Below are 12,916 nucleotides of genomic sequence, written 5' to 3' on the forward strand. Positions count from 1 at the left end.
GTATTTTATGATCTCCAATTTGCCCTCAATATGAGTAATTCTTCAGTTCTTCAAATATGGATCTTTCTTTTGTATGTAAATGTTCATATAAATTGAGAGATGGAATATACAGAGCTCAAGAAGATCCTGAAATACCATGTGAATCTTGTCCATTACCAGCATGTGGCTATCTGAATTAAAAGCTTACTTATCATTGAAAGCGTAAAACTTAATTCTTTACTCACAGCAAGTGTTCAACAGGTGACCAAAAGCTGTGATGTTGGACTATTCAGATATGGCAGACTCTTCCTCATAGACAGCTATAATGGACAAAAACTGCACTCCTAATGAGTCAAAGCCTACCCTAATTTGTGAAGCCACATGCAGGAAACTGTTATTAGGGTATACAAGGATGAGAACTGGGCCCCACGAATTTTGGCTAATGGTAATGAAAGCTACTGTCTTGAAAATAAAAGTTGTCTTGTAATCCTGAAATTCATAAGCCTGAAGCAGAAGGATTATAGGCTTGTAGTGAGCTGGGCTCCATGGTGAGAAAACATAAATTTGTGCTATCTATCTATCTTTCTTTCTTTCTTTCTTTCTTTCTTTCTTTCTTTCTTTCTTTCTTTCCTTCCTTCTTTCTCTCTTCCTTTCTTTCTTTCTTTTTCTTTTTTTCTTTCTTTCTATGGAACAAAATGCAAGATTTTGTAAATCCAAGTGGTGCTTAAATACCAGTAAGGAAGGGGCGAAATATACCAAGCACATGTTATCAGATACTCTATTTGTTATTAACCCTAATCTGTCTCCCTTTTACACAGTATGTTTGGTAACTGGTGCTTCAACATTTCCCTTTTATTGCCTGGAAGGTGAACTGCAGTGTTGTAGTCTTGAGACTATGCTCTAACTACACTGGTAAGGAGGTAGCTTCAATAAGATTAAATGAAGCCTTTGTTTCCTATCTGGTTGCTGCCAAAAAATAACAGTACATTACATCAAAACAGCCTTTGAAAGAATTATTTTTAACAAAGAAGTGTTGTAAAACATCACATTTCAGAGATTGTTGCCATGTTTTATATAAGTAATCTTGGACTTCCACAGTTTAGTTAGCTAACTGAGCATGTCTTGTTTTCTGAATAGCATTTGTTCTCTGGAATGTTCTGTTAAACCAGAAGCACATATAAGCTGTATGATTATGCTTTTGCTACCTATCTTACTTACAAAAGAATTAAATGCAGATTAAATTAATATAGGCTACCATAAACATGAAAGTCAAATAATTCCAATTTTAGGTGATCACATTTGAGTAATTGATGGCATTTGATCTGACAAATTTTTTTATAAAACCTACCAAATAAATTATTTCCACAAATATTTGTTTTGCACCTATGTTGAACACTAGAGGAAAAATTATGTGATACAGCAATATAGTATATACATTTATATTTGCCCATATAACCATAGTTTCCAATCACCTTGTCAAAGACAACCATAATCATGTAAATTTTGTTGATATATGTACCTAGTGTAATCAATTATATGTTGATAATGCATATTAAGGACTTTGAGCAGTATATACTAGACAGAAAGCACTGTAGTATATTATTGTTTAATTCTTGCAGCCACTCTACAATACTGATATACCCATGAGCTCATAGCTTACAGGTAAGAGGTAAGAAACGTGAAGCACAGGAAGGTTTAATAACTTCCGTTATAAACAGTGGGAAAGGAAAGGGCACCACCAATGCAGGCTGAGGAGAGCATCCCAGCCCAGGCTCTGTGGTGATCACCACAGTCCTTGTGTTAGGTTCCAGAACCTTACAGTTTAACATTAGGGGTAACGTGACACATACCTGAGGTGAGAGAAACTTTTCGATTCGTTTAGCTATAAAACCTTTCTCCAATATGGAGTTGACTGATGGTCTATCCCTAGGATTTCTTTTAAATAACTGAGAGAGCAAACTGCGGAGATCATAGGAGTAATGTGGAGACACTGGAGGAAAGGATCCAGAGATTATCTTCAGTACCAAGTTTTTCATGTTTCCAGCTTCAAACTAAAATCCAGAAAATAAATGCACATTTATAAAACAGATAGGTAACAGGAATGGGGAATATCAGTAATGAGCAACAGTTCTTTTTCATTAATACAGAATAGAAATACAACCCTCTCCTGAGTAATGCAATTAGTATGCTTTTGTAAACTTTACTTAATTACCTATAATTTTAAAAGACTGCCTTCACAAAAGTAAAATAATATAATTTGTTATAAAAGTAAAATCTAAGTGTTTCTGCAACATGCCAAGAGGTAAGGTGTGAATATTAATATTTTATAAGATGTAACAATAATCAAGATGATAAACAGTTATGCAACCAAGTAGTCTTCATTTAAGACCTAGCTTCCTCTGCCTCTGCTCTAACAACAAGAAGCAAAAAATAAACTACTGAGCAAAAAACATTTGAATGAAATAAGGAAAGATGTAAGAGAACTCCTAACTACTTAATTCTTAGGCCATGTCCATCATTATTGCAGGAAGTGAGGCTTCCCAAAGAATAATCAATCCAACGGGGGTTGGGGGTGAGCAATATTAATAAGAAGGTATGTGTTTTAGGATTAAACACAAAATAAACTGTAACTGAAATAAAAAGAATACACAGGTGGGACAGTTTAAAATCTAAAGTCTTCATGAAATGGGAAAATGCAATGAACCAATAGTTCCAAAAGACTATGTACCAATGGCCACTAAAGACATTAAACATGTTTAATACTATTAGCACCAGGGAAATGCAAATCAAAAGTATATTGGGATTTCAATCCTAGTGAGAATGGCTATCAGGGAGAAAACAACAAATGCTGTTAGGCCAGGAACTCTCATATGCTATTGGTAGGAATGTCAATTAAGTCTAGCCTCCATGGATATCACATACAGTTTCCTAAAAAATAAAAATGCAACTAACATATAGTTTAGCAAAAATAACCCTGGGAATATACCTCAAATAATCTACTTAGGCATATTACAAACATACTTATTCATCAAAACTGAAACTCTGGAATTAGCCTTAGTGTATGTCAATAGATGTCCCTCAACAGGGGAATGGATACAGAAAATGTAGTACATTTACACAATGGAGTACTACTCAGCTATTAAAAACAACAAATTCACAAAATTCTTAGGCAAATGAATGGAACTAGAAAATATCATCCTGAGTGAGGTAACCCCATCACAAAAGGACACACATGGTTGTACACTCACTGATAAGTGGATATTAGCCCAGAAGCTCAGAATGCCCAAGAGACAATTCACAGACCACATGAAGCTCAAGAAGTTCCGGAAGACTAAAATGTAGATACTTCGGTCCCTCTTAGAAGGGAGAACAAAATACCCATGGAAGGAGTTACAGAGACAAAGAGTGGAGCAGAGACTGAAGGAAAGGCCATCCAGAGACTGCCCCATCTGGGTATCCATCCCATATACAGTCACCAAACCCAGACACTATTGCATATACCAACAAGATTTTGCTGACAGAAGCCTGATATAGCTGTTTCTTGAGAGGCTCTGCCAGTGCCTGACAAATACAGGATGCTCTCTGCCAACCATTGGACTGAGCATAGGGTCCCCAATGGAGGAGCTAGAGAAAGGACCCAAGGAGCTGAAGGGGTTTGTAGCCCCGTAGGATGAACAACAATATGAACTAACCAGTAACCCCAGAGCTCTCAGAGATTAAACCACCAACCAAAGAAAACACATGGTGGGACCCATAGCTCCAGCTGCATATGTAGCAGAGGATGGCCTTGTGGGTCATCAATGGGAGGAGAGGCCCTTGGTCCTATGATGGCTCTATGCCCCAGTGTAGAGGAATGCCAGGGTCAGGAAGTGGGAGTGGGTGGGATGGTGAGCAGGTGGAGGGGGGAGGGGATGGGGGGGTTTATGAAGGGAAACCAGAAAAGGGGATAATATTTCAAATGTAAATTTAAAAAATCTATTTAAAAAATTAAATTAATTAAAAAAAAAAGAATATGTACATATAGGGAAGAGATCACAAAGCCCCAGCCTAGCTGAAGAATCACTGCCAGTTGGTGGCTGCTGAAAGGCAGAAAGTCAGTTTTCTATAGGGCTATGCCCCTGTGGTAGGTCAATCAAGCTCCAGTGAGTGGCCTCACATATATGGACGAAAGCATCACTAATTGGACTTCGTAAGTTAATTAAAATGAAAAGAAAATAAGAGGGCCTGAAGTTGGGAGGGAAATTGAGAAGTGCATTTGGGAGGAATCATGGAGGGAGTGGGGAGCAGACACAATCAAAATACACTGCACGGATGTATGGGACTCTCAAAGCATAAATTATATTTAAAACAAATACATAACACATTTCATTCAGTTATAAGGAAATTATATAATTTGAAAGAAAATATATGCAAGTGGAGACTGGTATATTAAGTAAAATAAGCAAAACTCAAAAGACAAATACTGTATATTTTTCCACAAGCACAAACTAGATTTCTTGTCTCTTTCCTTGTCTCTGTCTCTCTCTTATACACAAACACAAATACACACACACACATACACACACACACACACACACACAGAAGCTGATGCAAAACTGAGAAGTTAGAGGACTGGCTGGGTGGGGAAGAAGGAAAAGAGCAGGTAAGGGAGGGTGAGTATGGTCACGGTAAATCAGATTCTACTTGGATAAAATGTCTGTTTTAGAGGCCTATGTAGGCCTGCATGGGATTGAACTCAATTTGAAGATCAAACTAGTAAAAATCTTGAAGTAATCCCCATGTCTCTGTTTCTCAAGGGCTGAGATTATATGTGTGTGCCATTAAGATGAAATGCCATTTTATGAGTTAATTTTATGTATTTATACATTGCCCTGTGGAGTGATATTCAGGTAGATTGTTTTAATTTTTTTCCTATTAAAAAAATTAAATGAGCCGGGCGTGGTGGCGCACGCCTTTAATCCCAGCACTCGGGAGGCAGAGGCAGGCGGATTTCTGAGTTCGAGGCCAGCCTGGTCTACAGAGTGAGTTCCAGGACAGCCAGGGATATACAGAGAAACCCTGTCTCAAAAAACCAAAAACCAAAAAACAAACAAAAAAATTAAATGATTCTTCAACTACTTATTTAAAGAATGTTTTTTTCCTATGGAAGTTAGACATATATCCATGGTTTCAAATGTCTAACACAAGAATAAGTCTCTGATAGTTGGGCTTGGTGGCGCATGCCTTTAATCCCAGCACTCAGGAGGCAGAGGCAGGTGGATCTCTGAGTTCGAGGCCAGCCTGGTCTACAGAGTGAGTTCCAGGACAGCCAGGGCTACACAGAGAAACCCTGTCTCAAAAAACAAAACAAAACAAAACAAAACAAACAAAAAAGAATAAGTCTCTGAAACTCTGCTGGAGTCTAAGAAATCGCTTTGCAAATTTTGGTACCAACTTTTGCTCCTACTAGAAAAAGTGTTTTTCTTTTAGCTTTCTACTCCATCTTAATTTTATTAGTTGATAGTACATGAAATAATACATCATTAATTTTAACTTGCAAGGTACTCATTATCTGAGGGAAGAAGCATCTTTTGTAAGTTCTATTAGTTTTTTTTCTTTTTTTTTAATTAGATATTTTCTTTATTTATATTTTAAATGTTATCCCCTTTCCTAGTTTCCCCTCCGAAAATACCCTATCCTCTCCCCCTCCCCTTGCTCTCCAACCCACCCACTCTGCTATGTAGAAAACTAAATTTAACAAAAGTACCAGGGTTTAATGTATCATCATTACAGATATAAAAACCAATATCTTGAATTATAAAGTGATAGTTTAGCATATGATGGCATATATATATATATATATATATATCATATATATACATACATACGTACATATATATCATGTATGTATGTGTGTGTATGTATGTATATATACATATACATACATACACACACATATACAAAGAGGGGGGCTTGGAAATATAAGTAATATTTACATATATTACTTGATATGGTGACACCTTGACTTCAGAATAGTGCTTATTTCTGAAAGGAAGAAAGAAATAATAGGAAGTAGGGTCTTAGCTATATCTGCAACATCGTATCATATTTATCAAGTAATATCTGGAATACATATGGCAATCTATCAGCTTACTTAAATCCATGTTTCTACCATTGCATTAAGTATCTTGTATGTATCTTAAATATTTAACATTTAAAATTAAATGGAAATAATATGTTATCTTTAATTTCACATTTATACTGATACTATTTTCACATAAAATGACATTAGACATGCAATCACACATATCTTTTATTCATGTATTTAATGTGCATGAGTTCACTTATATAGTAAATACCATGTTATGCATTTTGCACACAAATAAATAGAAGCAAAAGAAAAAAGATGAAATGTCATTAGAAATCCATAACTGCATGCAATGATATACACAAATAAGATTATCGATTTTATATTAGGAAAATAATTAGCTTTGATATTTCTGTTAAAATAACAGGAAAGCTGTACTAATCTTGCTATGCTCTCAATATACACATCAAGAAAACAAGATATCTACGATAAGTCATGATAATCATAAAAAATGCACTCCTAAATAAATGTTAAGCTCTCCTAGAACATTTGAAAGTTATTTCATTCTGTTTGTAAAAATGTAAGTCCATTCAATCTTGTAGAAACATATCAGGGGAAAAATTAACACAATATAGTAGAAGTTCATGCAGGCAGATATTTAAAAACAAATAAAGAAGCAAGAGAGGAGGTTTGGCAAGTTAAGGGCTTTCTGTTCTCCCAGAGAACCTTAGTTTGGTTCTGGGCATCCATACCAGGCAGCTCAGGACCATCTAATGCACTCTTCTGACCTCCGATTCTATGTATGTTCATGTGGCAAGCATGCACATTTATACCAATATGAGAATATATCAACAAACGATAATAACGACAGACTTCGAATAATATTGAACAGTAAGAGCAAAGCCGCTTACATAATATAAGCAAACTCTTGAAGAAGAGTAATTCAATTTGTAAATTAAGTTAGAATAAAGCTTAGAAGAAAGTATCAAATATAAGCAGTTGTTTCTTGTTTGTATTGCATATGGTACTTATTTCCTGCTTTATAATTTTACGTATTTTCTGAAGTTTTCTCTGAGATGAAAATATAGTATTGTTTCATCAGGAAGGAAACATGATTTAAAAATAAGACAAAAAATGAAAAAGTTATTACAAATAAATATATTTTGAGAGAAATCTCCCTCTTGGTGTATTTCATACTATGTAAAAATGTGCTAATGGTGAAAATTATAAATAATATAAGTATACTTAACATGACAGAATGCCTGGATAAGAGGCTGAGAAGATATTCAGTTGGTAGAGTGCAGGCCATGTAAACCTAGAGATGTGAGTTCAGAACCACAGAACACATATCAAAGATGGCTGGTTCTGTACTCTCTCCCTGGAGAGTAGGTATGTGGTAGGATATGGGTACAGGCAGGTAGATCCCTAAAGTTCACAAAAAGGTTCTCTGAACCTGTCTCAAAAAATGAAAACAATGAGCAATCAAGCAAAGGCTCTACACATTGACCGTGGAGTACCTTGGGGACCTTCAACCTCACACACAGCACATGTGCACACTCCCACATTGTGAAGCACACGTATCACTCCCAACACCACACACACTGTCACTTTTTCTCTTGACAGCTTATTTTTTTAATAAAAACAACTCTTGTTGTCACAGTAAATAAAATTCTTTAAATAACTTCCAGCAACAAACTCAAAGAATTTCAATGCTTTTCGTTTAGTTTTTTGCTTTGTTTTTCAGCCAGACTCTTGCTATGAAGCACAGACAGGCCCTAAACCTACAGTTTGTCTGCCCTCAGACTAAGAACTTGCTAAAACAAAACTAACTACAAAGTGTGTTCCAGGACAGCCAGCGCTATACAGAGAAACCCTGTCTCGAAAAACCAAAATAAATAAATAAATAAATAAATAAATAAATAAAATTAAAGTAAAATACAAATTCACAGTAAATGAATTTACATGAAGAAGAATGAGACATTTCTGGCATTAGAAAAATGCTTGTGCAATATCAACCAACCAGACCTCCCCAGAGCTCCCAGGGACTAAGCCACCAAGCAAGTACACATGGCTCCAGTTGCATATGAATCAGTAGATGGCCTTGTTAGGATTAATGGGAGGAGTGGTCCTTGATCCTATGAAGGCTCAATATATGCTGCAGGGTAGGGGAACTGAGGGTGGGGAGGCCCAGAGTGGGTGAGTGGCTGGAGGAACACCCTCATAGAGGGAGGGAGAGGGAGGATGGAATAGGGAGGGGGTTTCCGGGAGGGGGTGAAACTGGGTAAGGGGATAACACCTGAAATATAAATAAATTAAAAACAAATATTAATATTAAAAAAGAAAAATGTTTGTGGAAAAAGCACAAAATATAATAACAGCAAATATATAATAAGAATAAAGCAATTTAAAATTGAACTTTAGAAAATCAAACTTCTGAGTTATCTAAAAAGACACCACAACTTTAAAAGCATCACAACTTATACTTACTGCATGTTTAAGTGTACACAACTCATAAAGGACACAGCCCAAAGCCCAAATGTCACTGTGAAGACAAAAGTGAGAAATTTCCTCTTAAAATCAGAATATAATTATTTATTTAATCGTTTAAAGTAAACAAACAGTATGGAAGAACTTGGGGGAACATATGTACTCTATATAGTATATTTTACCTTTAAATTTCAAACTAGATTAAAAAAGCAGCTATTTTAAATAGAAAAGTAAGGTTTGCCTAAACAATTATTTTGAAATGTTATTAAAGAAATTTAATATTTAAAAGAATGGTATAAAAATTCATTACATTTATTTTTATTTTGAAAAATTCCACATGCTTTACTCAATTTAAAAAATATTACAAACTGAGAAACTTAATTTACTACAATCAAGGACAACAGCAAACCAAACATTGTTTCTTGGTTGCCAGCTTTCCCTTGGGAAAGAGGAAAAGGTCACTGGAGTACAGTTATGGGGACTGTCCTCAATATCAGACCACATAAGCCACTAGCAGCTTACATCTAAGCTAGGTGGCTGCAGTATTTCAAAGAAATTGATGGCTCGTGCGCTCTCTCTCTCTCTCTCTCTCTCTCTCTCTCTCTCTCTCTCTCTCTGATTTTGGCTTCATTATTGAGCATCTAGCATGCATTCTATAATTTTTTTCCCAATTTTTTTATTATTTTCTTCATTTACATTTCAAATGCTATCCCGAAAGTCCCTTATACCCTCCCCCTGCCCTGCTCCCCTACCTACCCACTCCCACTTCTTGGCCCTGGCAATCCCCTGTACTGGGGCATATAAAGTTTGCAAGACCAAGGAGCCTCTCTTCCCCATGATGGCCAACTAGGCCATCTTCTGATACATATGCAGCTAGAGACATGAGCTCTGGGAGTACTGGTTAGTTCATATTGTTGTTCCACCTATAGGGTTGCAGACCCCTTCAGCTCCTTGGGTACTTTCTCTAGCTTCTCCATTGGGGGCCCTGTGTTCCATCCTATAGCTGGCCGTGAGCATCCACTTCTGTATTTGGCAGGCACAGACATAGCCTCACAAGAGACAGCTATATCAGGGTCCTTTCAGCAAAATCTTGCTAGCATATGCAATAGTGTCTGCGTTTGGTGGCTGATTATGGGATGGATCCCTGGGTGGGGCAGTCTCTAGATGGTCCATCCTTTCATCTCAGCTCCAAACTTTGTCTCTGAAACTCCTTCCATGGGTATTTTGTTCCCCATTCTAAGGAGGGACAAAGTATCCACACTTTTGTCTTCCTTCTTGAGTTTCGTGTGTTTTGCAAATTGTATCTTGGGTATTCTAAGTTTTGGGGCTAATATCCACTTATCAGTGAGTGCATATCATGTGTGTTCTTTTGTGATTGGGTTACCTCACTCAGGATGATAGCCTCCAGATCCATCCATTTGCCTAGGAATTTCATAAATTCATTGCTTTTAATAGCTGAGTAGCACTCCATACCTCTCCTGGGCATATATCCAGAAGATGTTCCAACTGGTAAGAAGGACACATGCTCCACTATGTTCATAGCAGCCTTATTTATAATAGCCAGAAGCTGGAAAGAACCCAGATGTCCCTCAACAGAGGAATGGATAAAGAAAATGTGGTACATTTACACAATGGAGTACTACTCAGTATTCTATACTTTTAGCTGTAGTTCTGTAGGAAGTGATTATGACAAAGAGAAGGACCAAAGGGACTGAGTACTCTCTTCCTAACTACAACAAACCATGACGTGATTCTGCCTTGAGTTCTGTCAATGAGATAGGAAGAGTGTTTTTACAATTCCTTCACCATATACTAACCATACATTACTGACTTTGCAGTGGTGTTCTCAAGGCTACTATATAGAGTATGACAGAAAGGTTTGAAACAGATCATATGTTGAGCAATCACTTTAAATACCTTTTATTGTTATAAGGCTTGTTTTCACAGATTTCAGGTGACAAGTAGTATGGAGTGCCTATGCAAGTTCGAGCCAGCTCTACAGTACTAGAACAAAAAAATTGTGAAAGAAGCTTAAGACAGAGATATTACAAGTTATTTCATATACACTACAAAAGACTCAGTTTCACTGAGGACATTAAATCAGAACAAAGCTTAAAGCTGTTGTTACCTATTAAGAACTCGAGCAATTCCAAAATCTCCAAGCTGCACTGTCCCATCTTTGGTTAGAAATATGTTCTATAAGAGAAAGAAAGAGTAAACAAACAGAAATATTGTTCCAGTCCAGTTACCTCTATCAGACAACACTGTTTTTCAGAAAAAATAATACAAATAAAAATTATGCTGGAATAGCTGGATATCCCCATGAAAAAGAATAAATGTATCCTCCTACCTACCTCACTATATGCAAAAATTAACTCAAAATTAATTATAAGATATATGAACTAAAACTATAAAAATCCTAAAAACAGGAATAAATTGTCATGCTTTTGAGTCAGGCAATGGTTTCTTAGACATCAAACAAAACTAAAGAGAAGGAAAGAAAAAAAATGGCTTTGTTAAACCTAAATATTTTTGTGTATCATACAACACTGTCAATAAAATAAATATGAGGCCAGTGACATGGCTCAGCTGGGTAAGGTACCTATTGCCCCAGTCTGACAACAATCTGAGTCTAACCTTCTAGATCCACATGGTGAAAAGAAAGAATGGGGAAAAAAAAAGGAAAGAGATCTAAAGTTCAGATCCCCCTCAGTGAGTGATATGTAAAGTTCAAGGCCATGCTGGCCTACAAGAGACAGTCTCAATACCCAACTCCAAAAGGACAAATAATCCATTTCGTTGTTAATTTTGAGACAGAGTCAAACTATGTAGCCTTAGCTGGCTTGAAACTTACTTATGTAGAACAGGCTGGCCTGGAACCCAGAGATTCAGCTGCCTTTGTCTCTCGAGTTCTGGGATTAAAGGTGTGGAATACCAGACCCAGCAAATAATCCATCTTTAAATAACTAAAAGCACATACTAACAGTTCACCTAAATACAGCTATCCAGACAGAAGATCAGTGGTTACTAAATCTACGTGGAGGAGGAAGAGGTGGCCCATGAGCAGTTCTTATTTGAAGAGAAAAATATTCTGTGGATTAGAGACAATATTTTCCCACTTCTGTATAAACACTAAAGTCAGTAAACGCTAAACTTCCTAGGGGGTGTGTGTGCACATATGTGTTTTTGTCATGGCATCTGTCCGAAAGTCAGAGGACAACTTATAGGTGTCAGTTCTGTTCCTATACAGTGTGGGTCCTAGAGACTGACTCAGTTAATCTAGCTTAGCAGCAAATATTTCTATCCAATGAGCTATCTTGCCAGTCCCTGTATACTTTAAATAGGTCAATTTTATAATATGTAAATGCAATACAATTAAAGGGGTCTGAAATACCCTTCCAGTTTAAACTGTTTACTCAATGACATTTTCTTTCTTTCTTTCTTTTTTTTTTCAGAGACAGGGTTTCTCTGTGTAGCCCTGGCTGTCCTGGAACTCATTCCATAGACCAGGCTGACCTCAAACTCAGAAATTCGTCTGCCTCTGCTTCCCGAGTGCTGTGATTAAAGGCGTGCACCACCGCACCCGGTGATATTTTGTTTATGATTACAGTACTTCAGTGCTGCTGGGGCCTATCATGCACATGTATTAAGGATTAACATATTCCTAGCAAGGAAAAAGAAGCCTTTTTTCCCGGATTTCTATACTCTTTGAAAGAGTAAAAAGCATGAATTTAATGTGGTAACAGGAACGAAATTCCCTATCAGTCCTGAGACTTGCATCAGGCACATGATTAATGCCAAGATGACTGAGAGGGCTGGAGTGAGTGAGTGCAAAGCAAAGGCTGGGGCAGACCTTGATTACCAGCATCGAATCGCACACACATGTGTGTAGGCCCTTGCATACATAGGCATGTGTTTTGAATTAAAACATTTTTCACAAAAGAACCTGGGAAAATTCAGCTAGACATAAAGAACTATAATAATAATAATAATCCAATTAAATCATTAGTGATGTGAGAATTCACTACAAATTCAACTCAGCCTAGGATGGCAGTGCATGCCTATAATCCCCAACACTAAGGAGAAAGATGCAAGTTCAAGACCAGTCTGGTCTGAAGAGTGAGACACTCAAACATAAAAACTGATGAAATGGCAATGACAAAACATTAACTGTAAACATGCTTAACCATGGCAATGAGGGCTGGAGAGATGGCTCAGCAGTTAAGAGCACTGACTGCTCTTCCAGAGGTCCTGAGTTCAGTTCCCAGCAACCACAGGGTGGCTCATAACCACCTGTAATGTGATCTGATGCCCTCTTCTGGTGTGTCTGAAGGTTGGACAATGTACTCACATACATTAAATAAATTAATTTAAAAAACAAAA

The 12,916-nt window shown here is 36.9% G+C and overlaps 1 protein-coding gene across 9 annotated transcripts in view; it reads right to left on the reverse strand.

Moving 5' to 3' along the window:
* Positions 1-12,916, reverse strand: part of Nek1 (NIMA related kinase 1) — a 141,087-nt gene that overhangs the window by 103,008 nt on the left and 25,163 nt on the right. For all 9 annotated transcript variants that reach the window (XM_029480466.2, XM_029480469.2, XM_029480473.2 and 6 more), the window contains 4 exons: positions 10,662-10,729; positions 10,451-10,537; positions 8,534-8,588; positions 1,830-2,030 (listed from right to left, as the gene is read on the reverse strand). In XM_029480466.2, the coding sequence (XP_029336326.1) occupies positions 1,830-2,030; positions 8,534-8,588; positions 10,451-10,537; positions 10,662-10,729 (411 nt within the window). The remainder of the gene's footprint in view (positions 1-1,829; positions 2,031-8,533; positions 8,589-10,450; positions 10,538-10,661; positions 10,730-12,916) is intronic.

The sequence above is a fragment of the Mus caroli genome, unplaced genomic scaffold (assembly GCF_978045245.1).
Source record: "Mus caroli unplaced genomic scaffold, Mus_caroli_1 scaffold_10, whole genome shotgun sequence".
Classification (NCBI taxonomy): Eukaryota; Metazoa; Chordata; class Mammalia; order Rodentia; family Muridae; genus Mus; species Mus caroli.